Raw genomic sequence first — 22,834 nt, 5'->3', positions numbered from 1 at the left:
AGACACAGGAGATATGTTTTTTATAGAAGTTTGGGGGGTAATTACGGTTGTAAAGGCCTCAGTGAGATCCTGGGTGTATTTTGAGTGGGACCACTCATCACTGCAGATGTGACAGCCACGGATGGCTAGGCTGCATGGAAGGGACTTCTTTGTATGGAACAGGTGGCAGGCGTGGAAGTGGAGGTATTGCTGGTGGTTGGTAGCTTTGGTATGTACAGAGGTACTGATGTAGCCATCTTTGAGGTGGAGGTCAACATTGAGGAAGGTGGCTTGTTGTGTGGAGTAGGACCAAGTGAAGCAAATGGAGGAGAAAGTGTTGAGGTTCTGGAGGAATGTTGATAGGGTGTCCTCACCCCAGATCAGCCATTGTCCTTACCCATCTAGCCCCTTCCCTGTTCCCATTCCAGTGCTACATAGCCCCCTATTCCACCAACACACCCTGTCTTTTTACTTCTCTCCTTTTCCTTTACCCTGCTATCCCTCCACCTCCCCACTCCAGCCTTTTCGTTACCCCCACCCGGTTGCCTCTCCCAATGTGCTGCTGTTTGTAGTCTGCCCTCAGCTGCCAGAGACTGTGGTCGTGTGTGTGTGTGTGTGTGTGTGTGTGTGTGTGTGTGTGTGTGTGTGTGTGTGTGTGTGCGCGCGTGCGTGTGTATGTATGTGTGTGTGTTTAGTCTGTTTTTGACAAAAGTGTTGTTGGCCAAAAGCTTATTGTGTGACAGTCTTTTTGTTTTGCCCATCTGCAACTCAGTATCTCTGCTATATGGTGTGTAGCAACTATCCTTTTCGTAACATTGTTGCATTCCATCTTGGATTTTACACTGTTTGAATATGCACAGACATTACTTAGTTATAAAGGGTATATCTGTAAGGTTCTATCAAGACAATTTTAATTTTAAATTTACCTGTAATGAACACCAAGTATTCTATTTGATGACAGATCCAAGCATAATAAACCACTGTGTCCTTCAGGTGGAGTTGGTTTTAGAGAAGCTAAGTGCACTTCTAAGTTTCTTGCGTACTCTAGGTGACGTCCATTTGCTGGCGACACCTAACAATGGCCTTAGCTCATTTGGTGAAACACCTTCATCTACATCATCTGCTTCAGTTTTAATTTCCATTTTCTGGAAAAAATGACAGCAATAGGTCATAACTGCAACAGTAGGCTCTTTTTTTCTTATATCTTTTATAAAGTCATTCTCGTTTCCATTGTGTTCTCAATGAGACACGGATGACATATTCTGACATTATACTGAAGCAAACTGATTCTGTTACTTATGTCTTCTGTTAGGAGCATTCTCCTTAATTCTCTAATAGTATCACCCACTGATTCATTGACTACCTTCAGCTCAGCCTTCACACATGCTTAAAACAGTAATTCTGCTATGTTGCTGTTACGTACCACATTTTAAATGCAGGTTATATGTAACTACAAATTGTGGCTCTGTTACTATGCTCTCACATCAATAATGTAAATATTCATGCTAATGCATAGGTATATATTACAAGTACATACCTGCACAATTAATCTCAGCAGAAGATGTTGTGTTTCAAGTGCTGCTGCTATTTCTTTCAGTCTCTTTTTTTGTTTATTTAATTCCTCTGTCATATAATCTTCACTGTTTTCCAACACCATTTCAACTCCTGTGGAAGGAAATTATGAAGGAAAGTTAATTCAACTAAAATATAGCAGTGTTGTTTGATATATTTAGAAAACAATCAGCAAGAGATGTGCAGATGATAACTCAACATCTGAGCAAAAGAACAATTAGTGTATTTCTGAGATATATAAGTTTCTGCAGAGAAAATGCATACATATTAAATAAGATTATGACAAATGATAGAATGGTGACATGTAAATTAACATAACATATCTATGATAAGTATCCAAATGCTACTTTTTGTCACTTAGCTTTTGTTACATAATTTTGTCTTAATGTCATGGTGATCAACTAATATTAGTGGAAAACACATCAGGAAAATCTGCAATCCAGGAAAACAGTTGTAGCCAGCATTCTACAAAGAGAACAATATTATGTGAAGAATAGGTTGCTACTCACCATACAGTGGAAATATTCACTCACAGATAGGCACAACCAAAAAATGTGCAAAAAAGTAAGCTTTCAGCCAGAAAGTCCTTCATTTGAATTAGATGCATAGACCATATAACGGAGATGCTGAGTCACAGAAAGGCACAACAAAAAACTCTCACAATTAATGCTTTTGGACACTAAGGCCTTTGCCAACAATAGAAGTAGACAAAGCAAAACACTAACTGCAGTCTCAGGCAACTGAAACCACACTGCGGACAGCAGCACCACTTCATGATAGGAGTGATGACTGGGTGGGTAAGGAGGAGGCTGGGGCGGGGAGGGGGCAGGATTGTGTGGTAGGGGTGGCAGACAGTGGAGTGCTGCAGGTTAGTCAGAGGGCAGGGGAGAGGTGAGGAGTATGTGGGGCGGACGGGGGTGGAGTTGCAGAAAAGGAGATAAGTAAAAAGACTGGGTGTGAAGGTGAAATGATGGCTGTGTAGTGCTGGTATGGGAATAGTGAAGAGGCTAGATGGGTGAGGACAGTGAGTAACAAAGGTTGAAGCCAGGAGGGTTACAGGAACGTAGGATATATTGCAGGGAAAGTTCCCAGCTGTTCAATTCAGAAAAGCTCGTGTTGGTGGGAAGGATCTGTATGGCACAGGCTGTGAAGCAGTCATTGAAATGAAGGATGTCATGTTTGGCAGCGTGCTCAGCAACAGGGTGTCCACCTGTTTCTTGGCCACAATTTGTCGGTGTCCAATCATGTGGACAGACAGCTTGTTGGTTGTCATGTCCACATAGAATGCAGGACAGTGGCTGCAGCTTAGCTTGTAGATCGTATGATCGGTTTCACAAGTAGCCCTGCCCTTGATTGGATAGGTGGTGTTTATGACCAGACTGGAGTAGGGATGGTGTGAGGATGTATGGGCCAGGTCTTGCATCTAGGTCTATTACAGGGGTATGAGCTGTGAGGTAAGGGGTTGGGAGCAGGGGTTGTGTAAGGATGGACGAGTATATTCTGTAGATTCCGTGGACAGCAGAATACCACTGTGGAGGGTGGGGAAGGTGGGAAGGATAGTAGGCAGGATATTTCTCATTTCAGAACATGGCCAGAGGTAGTTGAAACACCAGCGGAGAATCAAATTCAGTTGCTCCAGTCCTGGGTGGTACTGAGTTACAAGTGGAATGCTCCTCTGTGGCCGGATGATGGGAATTTGGGAGGTGGTGGGAGACTGGAAAGGTAAGGCATGGTATATTTGTTTTTGTAAAAAATTGAGAGGATAATTACAGTTTGTGAAAGCTTCAGTGGAACCCTCGGTATATTTCAAGAGGAACTGTTTGTCACTACAGCTGGAACCGAAACTGCAACTGGTAGCAGCTGTCGAACTAGAGGTACTGCTATTGGTTATTTAGTTTGATATGGACAGAGGTACTGACGTAGCCATCTCTGAGGTGGAAGTCAACATCTAGAAGGTGGCCTGTTGGGATGAGTAGGGCCAGGTGAAGCAAATGGGGGAGAAGTTGTTGAGGATCTGGAGGAACGTGAATAGGGTGTTCTCACCCTCGATCCAGATAGCAAATATGTTATCAATGAATCTGACCCAGGTAAGGTATTTAGGATTTTGGGTTTTTAGAAAGGATTCCTCTAGATGGCCCGTGAATAGGTTGGCATAGATGGTGCCATGGGGGTGCCAATAGCTGTACCCTGGATTTATTTGTAGGTAATACCTTCAAAGAGGAAGTAATTGTAGGTGAGGGTATAGTTGGTCATGGCAACTAGGAAGGAGGTTGTTGGTTTGGAATCCGTTGGGCGTTGGGAAAGGTAGTGTTCAATAGCGGTAAGGCTATAGGCATTAGGAATGTTAGTGTAAAGGGAAGCGGCATCAACTGTGATGAGCAGGGCATCGTGTGGTAAAGGGACAGGAACTGTGGAGAGTTGCTGGAGGAAATGTTTGGTATCTTTCATATAGGAGAGTAGGTTCCGGGTAATAGGTTAAAGGTGTTGGGCTATGAGAGCAGAGATTCTCTCAGTGGGGGCACAGTAACCCGCCATAATGGGGTATCCTGTGTGGTTAGGTTTATGGACTTTAGGAAGCATGTAGACGGCAGGAGTGCGGGGAGTGGTAGGAGTGAGTAGAGAGATGGACTCAGGGGAGAGGTTGTGGACAGCCTAAGGATTTGAGAAGTGACCGGAGATCCTGCTGGATTTCTGGAATTGGGTCAATGTGGCAAGGTTTGTAGGTAGAGGTATCTGACAGAGTCCTGTCGGGTAATCCTTGTGGTTCAATACAAAGTGGTGGACCCTTTGTCCGCAGGTAGGAGTATAAGGTAGGGATCAGTTTTTAGATGGTGGACTGCCGTTCTTTCTGCAGACGTAAGGTTAGTTTGCATGTTGAGGAAATTGGGGAATGATGGCGAGGCAAGGTTCGAGGTTAAGAAATTCTGGAAAGTTAACAGGAGGTGATTCGGGGGGCAGTGAGGGTGGATCATTGTTAGATGGAGGAGTGAACTAAGTTAGGCAGGGTTCAGTATTGGTCTTTGGTTGAGTCTGATTGGTAGGGTTGGTGGCAAAATAGTGTTTCCACTGTAGGAACTGGGAGAAGGAGAGAAGGTCTTTAACAAGTTATGGATGACTGAATTTGAGAGTGGGGCAATAGGTGAGGTCTTCGGAAAGGACTGCTATTTCTGTGGCTGACTGCTATTTCTATGGCCTTAAGGCTTCTGGAGGAAAGGTTCATGTCTGTGTTATGGGTCTGTTTAGGTTCTGGATTCTGTATGGTGGTGGGCGTGAGTTTGGAGGGTGGGGTAAGTGTAATAGGTCTGCGAGACAGCATTTGTCTGCTATGAGGGGACGTGGGGGAGGTTTGGATGTTGTTGTAGAGATGGTAGACAGGAGTAGGAAGTGAGCAGGATTGATATCTTTTTGAGCTATCATTGTGCATGTTGCTCAGGTTCCTGAAAGTTTCAATGTGTGTTATGGGTTCCAGGAATTTGGGACTGCATAGCAGAAGAATTTTGCAGATGGAGAGAAGGTACTGCAAGGAGGTTTAGGCTTGGCTGATACAGTTTTGCAGGACTATGTTGGTGAGGGTTGAGCATTGGCGGAATCTGAACAGGTGGAAATCATTTTGGAAGTAGGGATGGCAGCCAGAGATGGGTAATTTGATGGTAAGGCCATTTGGGGGAAATGCGAAAAATTACGTAAACAATACAGAATTATATCCAAAAAATTTTGCAAAAATACATCCAAATATGAGTGAAAATTCACGAAAAGGGTGAAAAGAATCCAAAAGGGGGAAACAAGATGAAATCTGAGAGAGTAGTGAATGGCGAAAACTCACTAAAATTGGCTTGAAGCCACAAGGATCACAATAAGGTACAAACTATTACTTTTACTTGTTTTAGGTTAAAAAGAATTTGTTTACTTCACTGAACATTACATTTATTTCAGATTGTACAAGCACACAAAGACACACATCGACAAAGACATAGTTTCTAGTACTTGTCTCTCCAAAGACTCTACAGCAGAAGTGCTGCCAACTTTGTTTGCCACTTAATTAAATACAAACACATATAACTGTAACACTTTCCCTTAGTTAATTAAGAAAAAAGGGAACACATCAACATGAAAGACTCATCTTATGACATAAATCTAACAGTCTTGGTTTTGCCAGGGGCTTGACAATATATCTGCTAACTGGTCCTCAGTTGAAATATATTGAATGCCTAACTCTCCTTCCAATACCTTTTCTCAGATGAAGAAGTACTTTATTTTTATATGCTTAGTGTGATGATGGAACTCAGGGTTTTGTGTGAGTTTCACTGTTGCCTGATTGTCAACCTTAAGGACTGGAACTTCACTCAGCTTCCTCATTCCCCTAGAAAGTCTACACAGATAAATTATTTCCTTCACAGCTTCTGTTGCAGCTACCAGCTCTGCTTCTGTTGTAGATGTTGCAGTCACTGCCTGTCTCTGGCTGAGCCAGGAGATAGCTCCACCTGCATGTGTAACAAGTACACCAGATGTTGACCATCCAGTTTTGTTGCACCTCCAAAGTCTGCATCACTGTAGAAATCTAATAAGTTACACTTCTCTGCATTCTTTCCTTCTACCTGTAATGTATCTGGTTCCTTTACAATTGGTATTGAGACAGGTTTGCATTCTTGAAAACTGAAATGCTCCAAAATCTTCTTTGCATAGGCTTGTTGACTTATCTTGATTGCACCATCATCAAAGCGTTTTATCTCAAGTCCAAGGAAATATGATGCTGGTTTCACAGTGATCTTAAATTCAGCCTTCAACTCATCAACAAACTTTCTGTCATCCAGCTGATCACTTGCCGTAACTACCCCATTGTCTACATAAAGAGCAACTAACAGTTTCTTGCCACCTTCTTCTCTGATATGTAAACAAGGATCTGCATTGCTTGCCTTCAAACCTGCTGACATGATAAATGTTCCAAACCATTTACTCCAACATCTTGGAGATTGCTTAAGTCCATACAAACTTTGCCTTAATTTGCAAACTCTCTCTGTGCCATCATTATACCCTTCTGGCTGTTGCCAGAATATTACTTCTTCTCATTCTTCATACAAGAATGCTGTAGACACATCAAACTGTGTTAGATGCATCTTTTCAGCTGCAGCAACACTTACGGGTATACGGAATGAGTTTTTCGATGAAAAAAATCGATTTTTGGGTAAATGCATTTTCCGAAAAATTTAGACTCTCCCATTTAATACCATGTATAAAATATTTGGATGACGTGAATGGAAATATTTTAAATAATTTTTTAAAATAATTTCGACACACGATGTTCCGCACCTTGTATATGAGACGCGAAATATACCTGATATAGACAGCCTTGCCAGAGATATAATTGAGCACAAGAGAGTTAGCTTTTCTGTTGGCTACACTGCTAGACAGTTGACAATAGATTCTGCACCATTTGTATTGTTTCCTTTGTGAGTACATCCATGTCATTGTTGTGAAAGTCGTATGTGGAGAAGTCATTGAGTTTTCTTTCCTTAAATATGCCAAGACCTAGTCTGAAGGTATTTAGAAAGCGTGTACATTGGCGCAAGAAAGTAAAGTGTACTAAAAATTCGTCTGATTAATCTTCATCAGTATCTGATGTCCCAGTAGCGACTAACCTCAACACTGGTAGTGATACATTGAGTGATGCTGCTGCCACTACACCGGAAAGTGCTTCAAAAAGAAAACTAGCTGAAATTAAAGAAGAATACAAGAAACTAAATGCTGGGACTACCAGGGTGTATACGTGGACAAGGAAAAAAAATTCCTGGATTTTTCCTGGATTTCCCGGTTGAAAATACACTTTCTCCCAGATGAAAATACACTTTTTCCGTGTTAAATGACAGTATACTTTTCCTCAGCACTGTAAAACTTATCAATCCTTTGAATGTTTATGGTTTTCTAAACAGACGTAGAATTTACAGGCACTTTAGAAAAAAAACCCAGGGGAAAAAAACACGTTTTGGAAAGATCTTTGATGTGCAGCAACATGTACGCTGCATTCCTTCGTTTTACGGAGGTATAAATTCGAATTCCACCAAACACTGCATGTTACTTTCCGAAGCAATGAAATCGAGATTGCGACGTGCTTTTGCAAGCCAGTCATAGCTCATGTCACATGATCTCGACAGCTGATGACAGTACAAGACACGTAGTGTAGTCAACCAATAGCAAGATCAGTCTTAAGTAGTGCGAACACACAAAAAGAAAAGTTAATGGTTTAAATTAGTACACACAGTTTTGATAAAAGAAAAAAAGCTTTCACAAATAATATTGGTCTCTAAGATTAATAAGCTGCAAGAGAAGCTAAGCTTCCACATATAATGCTGCTCATTTTGCGCGTGTTACACTTTAAGATACATGACAAAAATGTGCCAGTAAAATTTTTAATAACGACGTAAATGTCTGATCTTCTGGGCTCTAAATTATTCTAGATGGTCGTCCTCAAGGAGTTGATTTTTACATGAGAGTCAAACGCTCTGTGGTTTAAGAAATTCATCGTACATTCTCGCACATATTTCATCTTGCGTAAAAGGAAATTTACTTTGAAAGTAACACTTTTCAAACCATCATTCGCAATATTTTCCCGTGAACTGTTAGAAACTGGTTCGTTTCAGCAGTTGCCAGAGAGCGCCAGATAACAGGAGTCACCGCGCCAGCGCAGCTACGATGACGCAGAAAGCCTGTATGTTTGTACGTGCGATCTTGCATTATGTCATAAAAGAAACAAGACATCAAAGGATACTTCAGGAGCATCGTAATTTCGTGAACCATACTAAAATGTGTAATTTGGCTTAAAGTGCACAATCGTATGTCCAGATTCGGATGTAAATTTTCTAGAGTACCAGTACTGTATTATCTCATGTTTGGTTCTTTATTATGACATAATGTCATACGAGCTAGAAGATGGAAAACATGCACTTGAAATGCAGCGAATAGTTAAAACTAGCCAACAGCGTGAGATTAAACACTTCGTTTAAAATAAATTGACTTCCTGAGCACAAAATATTAATAAAAGCCCAATCTCTTTAGCAAACCGACAAAAATAACTTCATTGTTCTGCAAGGTGATTAATGCTTGATTGTCAGAAAGGTGGAAATAAAACCTGGAACTGACAACATATTTTAGCCTTCCGCAATTATGCGAACGTATTTTAATTAATTTGGTAGCTCCCGGCCACAGAAATCCGTTTTGTTTTCATTTAATGTGAGAGCAATAAACGAAGAGGAAACAGCAAAATCACTAAACGTAAACACAGGTCACGTGGAGACTACGCACCTCCCCACTACAACTCAGACTGCTCTGTGCATCAGCCCTGGATCTACGATATTTCCGAACTGGAGCAATTTAGATAGTGGCGCTCAGCCACACATCTGTAGCCAGAAGCAGGAGAAGGTAGTACCCATAGGTGACTCAACTGCGCATGCGCAAGAGCCCGCCCGCAACTGCTCAAATGAATCAAATGTAAACAGCTGTCATGCCACACTCATCGGAGGCAATTTGTTGTTAGGAAGCACTGCATATCCTTCCTAAAGCCTTTGACACACTTTGGTTGGCAGACACTTGTATGAGCACTGTGTTTTGCTGTATATGGCGCAATTCCTTTGCCGCTTAAGTTTAATTTTCGTTTTTCTTCCTCATGTTAATGTTTTGTTGCTGCAATATTATCCTGCAGACGTGGAATACAGTAATATCCTTTGTTGGAGTATTGGTTCTTACCAGTTAAAATAACAAAAATTTAACTGGTAACTAAAACAAGTAAAAGTTCCTGGAATTCCAAAAAATTCCCGGGTTTTTCCCAGATCTCCTGGATGTCCCGGGTTGTATGCACCCTGGACTACAAAATATGAGGTAATTAACGACTCTTTATTATCAGACGTTTTGGAGAACAATGTGTGCTGCAAACAATGTGGAAAATGTGGTGTTTCATTGAAAACAAATTTGCATGTAGGACTTGCTTGTGAATTAGAGTTGATTTGCAGTTATTGCAAACACAGTGTTACTTTCTTCAATTCCTCACGTTACTGCAGATACAGGTAAACTATACGATATAAACATTAGACTGGTTTATGGATTACGGTGTATAGGAAAGGGCAGGGCTGCAGGTGCCATGTTGTGTGGTGTGATGAACCTCCCTCCTCCACCTTCAAAATTTAACAAACACATAATTGCAATAGGCTCTGCTGTAGAAGATGTGGCACAGGAAAACATGAAAGATGCTGTTGAGGAAGCAGTTGTTGAAAATAATAATAGCAGAGACTTGTCCATAGCTTTTGATTGAAGCTGGCAGAAGAGAGGCCACACATCTCTGGATGGTGTAGTAACAGCTACAAGTGTGGACACTGGTAAGGTAGTTGATGTGGCAATACTTTCCAAGCATTGCAGATGCAAGGAGAAAATGAAAAATAAACATGAAGAGGAGTGCATGGCAAATTACTATGGGTCAAGTGGTGGTACGGAAGTTGCTGGTGTAAGAAGTATTTATCAATGCTCAGTAAAATGGTACAACGTTAGATACATAAATTATCTTGGAGATGTTGACTCGAAGGCTTTCAAAGAAATTGAGGAACTGAGACCCTATGGTAACGATGTGAAAATTTCCAAACTGGAGTGTGTTGGCCATGTTCAGAAAAGGATGGGATCAAGACTTTGACGGCTCAAGGCTAGCATGAAAGGCAAGAAATTGAGTGATGGAAAAACTTTAGACGGGAAAAATAGACTGACAGATGCTACAATAGATCATATTCAGAAGTGCTATGGTCTAGCAATAAGACAGAATACAGCAGATGCAGAATTAATGAGAAGAGCAGTCTGGGCTCTGTTTTTTCATACAGCTTCAAACAATGAGAATCCCCAACATGGGCTATGTCCAAAAGGAGACGATAGTTGGTGTAAGTACAACAGAGGCAAGGTAACTAAGAAACAATACAATCACCCTCATCACCTGCCACCTGCCATTATGGATGAAATAAAATCAATATTCCGAGACCTCGCAGATATTAGTCTACTAAAGAAATGTCTTCATGGCTGGACTCAAAATCCAAATGAGTGTGTGAACCATGTGATATGGAATAGACTACCTAAAACTGTGTTTGTGGGTATAAACACACTTCACTTTGGCGTTTATGATGCTGTTTCATCATTCAATCAGGGCAATATAACAAAGTGCAAAGTTCTGCAGAAGTTGGAGCTCTGTGTAGGACTACGAACTGCCGCAGCTATGCTTTGTTTGGACAAGGAACGGCTCAGGTCTTCAGATAATGCCATAAAAGTATAGTCAAAGATGGCTAGACAGCATAGCAGAGCCATCAAAAGGAAGCTGTTTGATGATTCTGATGATACAAGCTATGCAGCAGGCTTGTACTGAAGTAAAAACTTTGAAGCTAATTTCCCGTAACTTAAGTTTTTTTGTGTATAAGGTACATTTTCTCAGGGCCTATTTATAGTAGAAAGATGAAATTTTCTGTAGTTGTTCCTTAAGACCTTCTAATATATCTGAATTAAAAGATATGTGGAATTATTTTGTATTAATGGATGTAAATTTTAAAATACTTGTTAAAATGTATAACTTTTTAACATTTACAAAAAATAAAATATCTGAAAAACTATACATTATTTTTTCAAAATTAATAATTCAGCATAAAAGCAGAACATATCTCTGCGTTCTGTGAAAAAATCAAGAGTATCGTCCAAATAACAAATGTTCCTAACTTTTAGCTCAATTTAACATTTTAAGCATAGGGCGTTCCGTATACCCTTAACATTAAACGAATTGTGCTCAACTGAGATACTGGACTGAAGGTCTCACTGTAGTCTACACCTTAGTGTTGATTAAACCCCTTGATGAGAAGTCTTGCTTTATATTTCCCAACACTTCCATCAGGATTAGTCTTTACACAAAAAACCCACTTACATGGTATAGCTCTTGCTCCTTTTGGTAGAGTACTCAGTTCCCATGTCTGATTCTCTTGTAGTGACTTCATTTCATTTTTCATAGCTTGCTTCTAGTTATCTATCACTTTGTGTACTATTTACAGCTTCTTCATATGATTCTGGTTCTTCAGATGGTTCAAATGGCTCTGAGCACTATGGGACTTAACTTCTAAGGTCATCAGTCCCCTAGAACTTAGAACTACTTAAACCTAACCAACCTAAGGACATCACACATATCCATGCCCAAGGCAGGATTCGAACCTGCAACCGTAGCGGTTGTGCGGTTCCAGACTGTAGCGCCTAGAAATGCTTGGCCACTCCGGCCGGCTCTGGATCTTCATTTGTTTCATTAATAATCTCTTAACATTACAAAGTCATTTAGCCGCAAAGGTTTCATTAATGTTGAACGATTTCGCAGTTGTTGAAGAGGCTTCAACAACTCCTTGCTGGAGTTTGCTTCATCTTCTTCTTCAGCTGCATACTTTCCCTGATTACTTTGCTCACCATCCTGCAATGGTAATTTGACTTGTTCTTCACAACTTGCAGGCTTTTCATTGAAGATTACATCTCTGCTGAGAATGACTTTGTTTTCTTCTTTCACCCAAATTCTGTAATGCTGATCTCCACCATACCCCACGATATGATCCTTGACAGCTTTCTTATCCATTTTCTGTCTTCTTTGAACTGGAATGTGGGCATAGCATGTAGAGCCTATTACACATAAATGTTTTATTCTTGGCTTCTTACTAAACCACAGCTGAAATGGACTAATTCCTTCCACAGATGATTTTGCAGTTTGATTCAGAATGTACACTGATGCTCCAACCAATTCCGGCCCTATGGCTGCTGTGAAATTAGCTTCTTTATTTGAATACGTGAAAGTTCTTGCCATTTCAACTATAGTTCACATGTCCCGCTTACTTCCACCTTTTTGTTGTGGTGTTTAGGGTGCTGTCAGCCTCTGAGTAACACCTTCTGCATGCATTATGTTCTTAACTTACTAGTTGATGAATTCTCCACCATTTTCATTCAGCAGCTCTTTGACTGTATGAACCAGCATTTTCGAATGTTGAAGAACATATTTCAATGCATGTTTAACTTCAGACTTTTGCCTTATGATGTAGCAATACCAAAATTTTGTGTAGCTGTCTTTGAACACAACCATATATCTCTTCTACTGAAAAGATTCACAGATCCACAGATATCAGCTGACATTAGTTCACCTGGCAGGTTAACTTCTCCCTGTGACCAAATGGTAAGCAATGTGCTTTGCCACAAATGCATGGCTTACAAAATGACTTCTCCGAGGAAACATCTACATCTACATACATCACAATCCACCATATGGTGCATGGCGGAGGGTACTTCGTACCACAACTAGCATCTTCTCTCCCTGTTCCACTCCCAAACAGAACGAGGGAAAAATGACTGCCTATATGCCTCTGTATGAGCCCTAATCTCTCTTATCTTATCTTTGTGGTCTTTCCGCGAAATGTAAGTTGGACCCTAGCAGCCCGCCTCTGAATTGCTTCTATGTCCTCCCTCAATCTGACCTGATAGGGATCCCAAACGGTCGAACAGTACTCAAGAATAGGTCGTATTAGTGTTTTATAAGCGGTCTCTTTTACAGATGAACCACATCTTCCCAAAATTCTACCAATGAACCAAAGACGACTATCCGCCTTCCCCACAACTGCCATTACATGCTTGTCCCACTTCATATCGCTCTGCAATGTTACACCCAAATATTTAATCGACGTGACTGTGTCAAGCACTACACTACTAATGGAGTATTCAAACATTACAGGATTCTTTTTCCTATTCATCTGCATTAATTTAAATTTATCTATATTTAGAGTTAGCTGCCATTCTTTACACCAATCACAAATCCTGTCCAAGTCATCTTGTATCCTCCTACAGTCACTCAAGGATGACACCTTCCCGTACACCATAGCATCATCAGCAAAGAGCCGCACATTGCTAACCACCCTATCCAAAAGATCATTTATGTAGGTAGAAAACAACAGTGGACCTACCACACTTCCCTGGGGCACTCCAGATGATACCCTCACCTCCGATTAACACTCACCATCGAGGACAACGTACTGGGTTCTATTACTTAAGAAGCCTTCGAACCACTCACATACTTGGGAACCAATCCCATATGCTCGTACCTTAGTTAGGAGTCTGCAGTGGGGCACTGAGTCTAATGCTTTCCGGAAGTCAAGGAATATGGCATCCGTCTGATACCCTTCATCCATGGTTCGCAAGATATCATGATAAAAAAGGGGGAGTTGTGTTTCGCAGGAGCGATGCTTTCTAAAGCCATGCTGATGCATAGACAGCAACTTCTCTGTCTCAAGGAATATGTTCGAGAATCCTGCAACAAACCGATGTTAAGGATATTGGTCTGTAATTTTGAGGATCCATCCTTCTACCCTTCTTATATACAGGCATCACCTGAGCTTTTTTCCAGTCGCTTGGGACTTTACGTTGGGCAAGAGATTTGTGATAAATGTAACCTAAGTAAGGAGCCAATGCAGTAGAGTACTCTCTGTAAAACCAAATTGGAATCCCATCAGGACCGGGTGATTTATTTATTTTCAACCCATTCAGCTGCTTCACAACCCCAGGGATGTCTATCACAATGTCCTCCATACGGGAATCTGTACGAGACTCAAACGGCGGTATGTTTGTATGATCCTCCTGCGTGAAAGATTTCTCAAATGCTAAATTTAAAATTTCAGCTTTCGTTTTGCTGTCTTTCATTGCCAGGCCAGACTGATCAGTGAGTGACTGGATGGAAGCCTTCGACCCGCTTACCGATTTTATGTAAGACCACAATTTCCTTGGGTTTTCAGCAAGATCTTTTCCTAAGGTATGACGGTGGTAATGGTTGAATGCTTCGTGCATCGCTCTTTTTACAGCAGCACGAATCTCTACTAACTTTTGCCTGTCCTCATTCTCTCAATCTTTCTTGTACCGTGAGTACAACTGCCTTTGCTTCCTGAGAATTCTCCGAATTGCACTATTAAACCACGGTGGGTCTTTTCCATCCGTAACCCACTTTTTCGGCACATACTTGTCCAATGCGTGATTTACAATGTGTTTAAAATTTGCCCATGATTCTTCCACGTCCATCGTACCAGAAGTAAATGAAGTCGATTCATTTACTAAGTGGGATGCTAAAAATTGCTTATCTGCTCTTTCTAGTAAGAATACTCTCCTAGCCTTCTTGACCGACTTTTTAACTTTCGTAACCATAATCGTAATGACAACATCATGATCACTAATCCCTGTCTCCACACTGACACAGTCGATGAGGTCTGGTCTGTTCATAGCTACCAGATCTAAAATATTTCCATTACACGTTGGCTGTCGATTTAGCTGCTCAAGACAGTTTTCGGATAATGTGTTCAAAAGTAATTCACATGACGGCTTGTCTGTACCACCTGTAATGAATCCATAGACGTCCCAGTCTATACTAGGTAGGTCGAAGTCGCCTCCGACTAATATAGCATGATCCGGGTACTTCTGTGATACAAAATGTAGACTCCCTTTGAATGATTCTAGAACTGTCACGGTGGAACCTGGTGGCCGGTAATAACACCCCACAATTAACTTTATTTCCCCTAGCCCTGTTAAACTTGTATACTTAATTCCCTTTCTAACATTCCTTTGACATGGTGTTTATCCTGATGTCCCCATCTCTCATGATACAGCTGCAATAATGAGGTTTCTTCAATGGCATTTACTTCAGCAATTTCTTTAGACAAATTTGGTTGAATGTCTGCCTTGTACTACGTACCAAAGGGCTCCTGGGTTCCATGCAGCACTGTCTTGTCATTAGTTTTAAGCAAACACTCTCTTGTTGATGACTTAAATTCACTATTAGGATTCCGGTCCTGTGTAGCTAACACTGAAAACAAATTTCTAGATAATTATGGAACATACTACAAATCCAACAACATAACATCTTGCCCATCAATCAGAGATGACAACTGAATATTGCCTTTTCCCACTGCCATTAGAATTTCCCTCCCAGCTGCCTTTACACCACATGGAGTGTCAAATTTTAGAAAGTTTGTAAAATACTGTGTTACATGCCTTGCAGCTCCATTATCAACACATCACGACGCTGAATCTGCCTCAACTGTATAGGCCTCTTCACAGACAGACATCAGCACAGCACTAGCAGCAGCACAAATTCCTTGACTTCTGTTTCAATTTTTATTTGGTCTTCCATCAGAGATCCATTTTTTGCTGTCCTTTACCCAGTGGCCCTTACGCTTACTATAATTGCAAATGTCACCTTTCCTTGGCTCATTCTTGATGAACTTGCCTTTGCCATCTGGTTTTTGTTTACTTATATTTACCATGGACGCTTCCTTTGGAGTTTTGTCACTGTTTGGATTCTTCAAGAAATTCCTTTCAAACAAATATAACTGTACAGTTAACTCATCAAATGTTCTTTTTTCATCCTGTGTTAACAGCATCCAACTTGACAGAATATGCGATGTTTTGCAGACTAACATAAGGTCTGGTAAAACACTTTCGTTTTTAACTTTGAGTCCACTGTTTAACTCATTCCACAAACTTTTCAATTTTGCTATTTGGGTAGAAACATCATCACCTGGTATCCAGCAGAAGGAGAAAAAGTCTGTGCAGATTTTGAATAACTGATCCTTGGATGAAGCTTCAAACTGCTGCATTAAGGTATCCCACATATTGCTAGCTGTTTCCTTGTCCATTACCTTTTCGTGTACTTCAACACTGATTGCACTAGTTATCATACACTTTGCATAACTGTTTGCCTTTTGATACAAATCAAACTGTTCCTTGTGTTTCTTTGCTTGTGCATCTGCTGTACTGTCTTCCAGTGTCTTGGGCTTAACTAGCCTCTTGTCACTAACATCCAATGCACCTTCATGGTAATCCAGCAAGTCTCTTATTTTTCGTTTCCAAATTGGCCAGTCCATTTGTCCATTTAGTGGTTTTATATTTTTTGATATATCCATTTCTGCTGAACTGTGCCTCAAAATACAATATGTGGCTGAAAGTTACTAACAGAAAACAAATCTTAAGACCTAAAACTCTTCTGTCAATGTTTCTAACCTCCAATCTCAGCTGGCTGTACTCCACTCAAGACTCAGTTGACGACACTTTAACCTCAAATTCTGGCTATTGTATTTCCGACAGGGTGTAAAAACTCTCATTTTTGGCAGTTACTTGGACTGACACAGTTCAGCGAAGGTTTTACAACAACAGTTTTCACTCTCGACAACATGTTACAAGTTTTGTTAACTTTTCGTCACTATTTTCTGTCTTTAATTCACTTACGACACTTATGCGAAACTAAGACCATAACCTGTTACTTGTTTTAAGTTTAAAAAGAATTTCTTTGCTTCACTGAACATTACGTTCATTTCACATTGTACAACCACACAAAGACACACATTGACAAAGACATAGTTTCTAGTACTTGTTTTTCCAAAGACTCTAGAGCAGAAGTGCTGCCAACTTTGTTTGCCATTTAATTAAATACAAACACATATAACTGTAACACAAATAATAAAACAAGATATTACTGTGGGTAGCAGGTCTGAGTGTGGATAAGTTTGAAGAAGGGGGATGGCAGATGTGACTGGATGAGGTGGAATTACTGGGTGCAAACTAGGATAGGATGGAGAATGAGTGGGTGGAGGGGAGGGGTTTGTAGGATGAGATACAAGATCATATGGCACCCCAAAGGTGTGAGAAATAACATGCAAAAATACAGGAGAGTGACGCTGGGAGAATGATCAATTTGAAAGTATAGGATTAATTATATCAGGAGGAGTTATGTGGTACATAAGAAGCTGCACCAACAATCAGCATGGTCTTGGAGCCGTCTGTTGTGCGTGGCCGAGGTGGTTTGTGGCTAATAAGTAGAGCATGCAGTGCACTTTGTAAGGCAACAAGAGAAACACAAGAAAGAAGAGAAAGAAGGGCAGACACTGAGTATAGTGATGCATAAGAAAATTGTAAAAAAAGGAAACAGCACTGGGTTAGGATCGAAGAATAGCTGTCAGGCAAAAATCAAACAATGGAAAATCCAGGATGGAATGTAACAATATTATGGAAAGGAAAGTTGCCACTCAGCATATAGCGGAGATGCTGAGTCACGGATAGGCATAACAAAAAAACAGTCACAAATAAAGCTTTCGGCCAATGCGGCCTTTGTCAACAATAGACGGCAAACACACACACACACACACACACACACACACACACACACACACACACACACGACTGCAGTCTCAGGCAAGTGAAACCACACTGCAAGCAGCAGCACCAGTGCATGATGGGAGTGGCGAATGGGTGGAGGTAAGGAGGTGGCTGGGGTGGGGAGGTGGACAGATGTATGTTAGGGGTGGTGGACAGTGAAGTGCAGCAGGTTGGAAGGAGGGTAAGGGAGGGGTGGAAAGGGGATGGGGGGTTGGGGAAGTAGTGGACAAGGAGAGGAGTAAAAAGACTGGGTGTGATGGTGGAATGATGGCTGTGTAGTGCTGGAATGAAAACAGGGAAGGGTCTGGATGGGTGGGGACAGTGACTAATGAAGGTTGAGGTCAGGAGGGTTACGGGAAAGTAAGATACATTGCAGGGAAAGTCCACACCTGCACAATTCAGAAAAGATGGTGCTGGTGGCAAGGATACATATGGCACAGACTGTGAAGCAGTCACTGAAATGAAGGATGTCGTGTTTGGCAATGTGCTCAGCAGTAGTGTGGTCCACTTGTTTCTCGGCCACAGTTAGTGGATGGCCAATCATGCAGACACACAGCCTGTTGGTTGTTATGCCCACATAGAATATAGCACAGTGGGTGCAGATTAGCTTCTAGATCACATGACAGGTTTCACAGGTAGCCCTGCCTTTGATGGGATAGGTGATGTTTGTGACCAGACTGGAGTAGATGGTGGTGGGAGTATTTATGAGATGGGTCTTACATCTAGGTCTATTGCACAGATATGGGCCATGAGGCAATGGGGTGAGCAGGACGTTTCTCTTTTCATGGCACAATGAGAGGTAGTAAAAATCCTGGTAGAGAGTGTAATTCAGTTGCTCCAGTCCTAGGTAGTACTGAGTTATGAATCGAATTCTCCTCTGTGGCTGGACGGTGGACTTTGGGTGGGTCTGGGAGACTGAAAAGACAATGCATGGGATATTTGTTTTTGTACCAGCTTGGGAGGATAATTACAGTCTGTGAGGGCTTCAGTGAGACCCTAGATATATTTCGAGGGGGACTGCTCATCACTGCAGATGCAATGACCATGGGTGACTAGGCTTTACAGAAGGTACTTCTTTGTATGGAATGGGTGGCAGCTGTTGAAGTGGAAGTATTGCTGATGGTTAGTGGGTTTGATATGGACGGAAGTATTGATGTAGCCAGTTTTGAGGTGGAGGTCAACATCTAGGACTGTGGCTTGTTGGGATGCGTAGTACCAGATGAAGCAAATGAGGGAGAAGTTGTTGAAGTTCTGGAGGAATTCCTCCAGATGGCCCATGAATAGGTTGGTGTAGGATGGTGGTATGTGGGTGCCCATAGCCATACCCAGATTTGTTTGTAGCTAATGCCTTCAAAATTAAAGTAATTGTGGGTTAGGATAGAGTTGGTCAAGGTGACTAGGAAGGAGTTGTTGGTTTGGAATCCGTCGGGTGTTGGGAAAGGTAGTGTTCAATAGCAATAAGGCCATAGGCATTATGAATTTTAGTGTAAAGGGAAATGTCACCGATAGTGATGAGGAGGGCACCGTGTGGTAAAGGGACAGGAACTGTGGGGAGTCAGTGGTGGAAATGGTTGCAGGATGTATATGTGGACAAGGAAAACAAAATTCCTGGACTTTTTCCGGATTTCCCGGTTAAAAATACACTTTCTCCCGGATGAAAACACACTTTTTCCATGTTAAGTAACAGAATATTTTCCCTTGGAACTGCAGAACTTATCAATGCTTTAAATGGTTATGGTTTTATACATGGGCATAGAATTTCCCGGCACTTTAGAAAACAAAACTCAGGGAAAAAGACACATTTTGGAAATATCCGTGATGTGCAGCAACATGCACGCTGTGTATTTTTGTATTACACAAGTATACATTGGAATTCCACCAAACACTGCATGTTACTTTCCAAATCATTGAACTCCAGATTGTGATGCGCTTTTGTAAGCCAGTCATAGCTCATATCACGTGATCTCACTAGCTGATGACAGCGGATATTCAGAGCATAGTACAGGTGGTGTAGTCAGCCAACAGGAACATCACTGTTAAGTAGCAAGAACACACAAACAGGGTAAGTTAATAGAAAGCAAGAAATGCAAAGCTTTTACATATAATATTTGACTCTAAGGTTAATAAGCTGCAAGAGAATCCAAGCTTTCACATGTAATGTTGACCTTTTTTGGGCATGTTACACTTTAAGACATATCAAACAAATGTGCCAGTAAAATTTTTAATAATGACATGAATGTCTGGGCTTCAGGGTTCAAAATTAGTCTAAATGGCTCATCATGAAAGAGTTGATTTTTAAATGAGAGTCAAACGCTCTGTGATTTAAGAAATTCATGATACATTCTCGCACATAGTTCAACTTACGTAGAAGGATATTTACTTTGAAAATAACACTTTTCAAACCACCATTCACAATATTTTCCCGTGACATGTTAGAAATAGGTTTGTTTAAGCAGTTGCCAGAGAGCGCAGATAACAGGCAACACCGCGACTGCGCAGCCACCATGACGTAGGAAGCCCGTATGATCATACGTGTAAAACATTAAAAGATCATACATTATGTGATAAAAGAAGCAAGACATTAGAGGATACTCCAAGAGCATCAGAATTTTGTGAACCACACTAAAATGCATAATTGAGCTTAAAGTACACATTCATATGTCCAGATTCCCAATGAAGTAGACACCGACCTGATATAAAGCTTTTCAGTGTGGTTTTTGGGATGTAAATTTTCTTGGAGCACCCGTACTGTATTACATCATGTTTGGTTCTTTATTATGGCATAATACCATATGTGCTAGAAGATGAAAATGTGCACTTGAAATTCAGCGAACAGTTGAAGCTAGTCACTAGTGTGGAATTAAATGCTTCATTTCAAACACATTAACTACCGCTGCAGAAAAGGTTAGTAAAAGTCAAATTTCTTTAACATACAGACAAAAATAATTTCATTGTTCTGCAAGGCAATTAATGCTTGACTGTCAGAAAGGTGGAAATAAAATAAAATCTGAAATTAATAACATATTTTAGCCTTCTATAAATATGTGAACATATTGATAGCTCTCGGCCACAGATATCCATTTTGTTTTCATTTGACATGAGAGTAAACAAAGAGGAAACAGCAAAATCACTAAATGTAAACACGGGTCATGTGGAGCCTACCCACTATAACTCAGACTGCTCGGTGTATCAGCCCTGGATCTACGATATTTCTGGTTCAAAAAATGGCTCTGAGCACTATGGGACTTAACATCAGAGGTCATCAGTCCCCTAGAACTTAGAACTACTTAAACCTAACTAACCTAAGGACATCACACACATTCATGCCCGAGGCAGGATTCGAACCTGCAACTGTAGCGATTGCGTGGTTCCAGACTTACGTGCCTCGAACCGCTCGGCCACACCAGCTGGCACGTGGCACGATATTTGTGAACCAGGTCAATACAAAAAAAAAAAATCAGATTTTCGAAAATATGTTCATCCTGTAGCGCATATCTTTCTGAAAAGACTGAAACATAAAATATATGTGTTCGAGGACAAGAAAATGTTAAGACATGTTATTTGGACTTAGTGTGCAAAAGTGCAGTGCCACACCTCTTCATACAGCTTTCTTCTGTCATACACCACTGTATTTCGCTCTGTGGAATTGAAACATGTATACTTTGTAATGGATGCCATCAAACTATATTTAGGACAGTGGAAATTGGAATGTCCTGTGGTGCCTCTCCTGCTCCCAGTCGGCCGGTTTGACAGCCTGCCCCTCTTAAAGAAAAAAATCTTGCAATTAGTAGCGGACGGGATTATTTGTTATCGGGAGAACAAGAACTCTTCAGAAAATTTGCACTCTTTATTGCCTATTAGCTGATAACTTGCTGTTTTGTGTGACATAAAACTAAATATAGGATACATAAAACCAATAAAGACAAGACACAAACAAGAAAGTACACATTTCTTCAATCCTTAGCTCCGAGCATTCCTTTTTTTTTTTTTTTTTTTTTTTTTTTTCCATCTCTAATCTTGCTACAGCTTTAAATTGCATGCTTTTCTTTCTGCAAAAGAATCTATTACCTCATCAAAGTTCATCAAATGTTTTGCTACATGAAAAATCTAAATGTCATTATCTATTACTGAAAAAGCTGTTTATACAAATAATACCCCAAGACTGGTGTGGTTTCTCAATCTGATTACGTCTATTTTGTCACTGTCTGCTAGATAAAACAAAATAGGCCTTTCCAATATTACAGCAATTTTGTAACACACACCGAATAAATGAGACTGTTTTGGCAAAAATGGTCATTTTTATAACACGCCAGAAGTACCAATATTAGGCCTACTACAAGCAAAAAGCTTTATGTTAGGAAGTAGTTAAACATTTCATTCATAAACACCAGTTTCTCAAGCATGAGATTGAAAAGTAGTATCACAAAATTTTTATATAAATTTGGAATCATCTTATTGTTCCATAATTTGTGTGATGTCCCCATTCCTTCTCCTTCCTCGTTCTAACAAACAATCTTGTCATCACCAATTCTGTAGCTATTCCTGCCATTGTCAAAATTTGTTCGCCGATTAACTTCACTAACCCTGCCAGAATCACCGGTTTAGTTATCCCGCAATTACTCTCCAGTTAGGCATTGTTACGTGTTTGTACAACACATTTTCCGTGTTACTTCCAGAACAGAACGTAAATGGCTGCTAGCCGGGGACTGTACAACTGGTCCTTAGCAGTGTAGTGATCTGGCCAAAAATATTCTGTCAAAATTTCATTTTCTTGGGTACACCGAGAAGATAACACGTAATCTTTCTAACCTGTTATTCTTGTTAGTCATTTATTTCCATTCTGGTTGCTCATAATTATAACAACACTGATCATTCATAAACCCAATCAACCACGTAATCAGACAGCAATTGGCATTCATCCGTTCAGCTTTACTCCACTCAGCTCGTATAGCCCCTTTCCCTTCTGTCTGTGGAAAGTTTATTTCTAGATGCAATGAGGATTCTTCTGACAGAGACATCACGTACACTATGCATGCATTCAAAAATCAACATATGATTCATTCAG

At 40.7% G+C, this 22,834-nt stretch overlaps 1 protein-coding gene across 1 annotated transcript in view; it reads right to left on the bottom strand.

Moving 5' to 3' along the window:
- Positions 1-968: 968 nt before the first annotated feature.
- Positions 969-22,834, bottom strand: part of LOC126103415 (transient receptor potential cation channel subfamily A member 1) — a 194,009-nt gene continuing 172,143 nt past the window's right edge. Inside the window, exons 20-21 of the mRNA XM_049912331.1 lie at positions 1,517-1,644; positions 969-1,124 (exon numbers count right to left, since the gene is read on the bottom strand). Of these exons, the coding sequence (XP_049768288.1) occupies positions 969-1,124; positions 1,517-1,644 (284 nt within the window). The remainder of the gene's footprint in view (positions 1,125-1,516; positions 1,645-22,834) is intronic.

The sequence above is a fragment of the Schistocerca cancellata genome, chromosome 1, assembly GCF_023864275.1.
Source record: "Schistocerca cancellata isolate TAMUIC-IGC-003103 chromosome 1, iqSchCanc2.1, whole genome shotgun sequence".
Lineage (NCBI taxonomy): Eukaryota > Metazoa > Arthropoda > Insecta > Orthoptera > Acrididae > Schistocerca > Schistocerca cancellata.
Note: the sequence above shows the minus strand (reverse complement) of the source record. Positions and strands in the feature narration are given on the sequence as shown.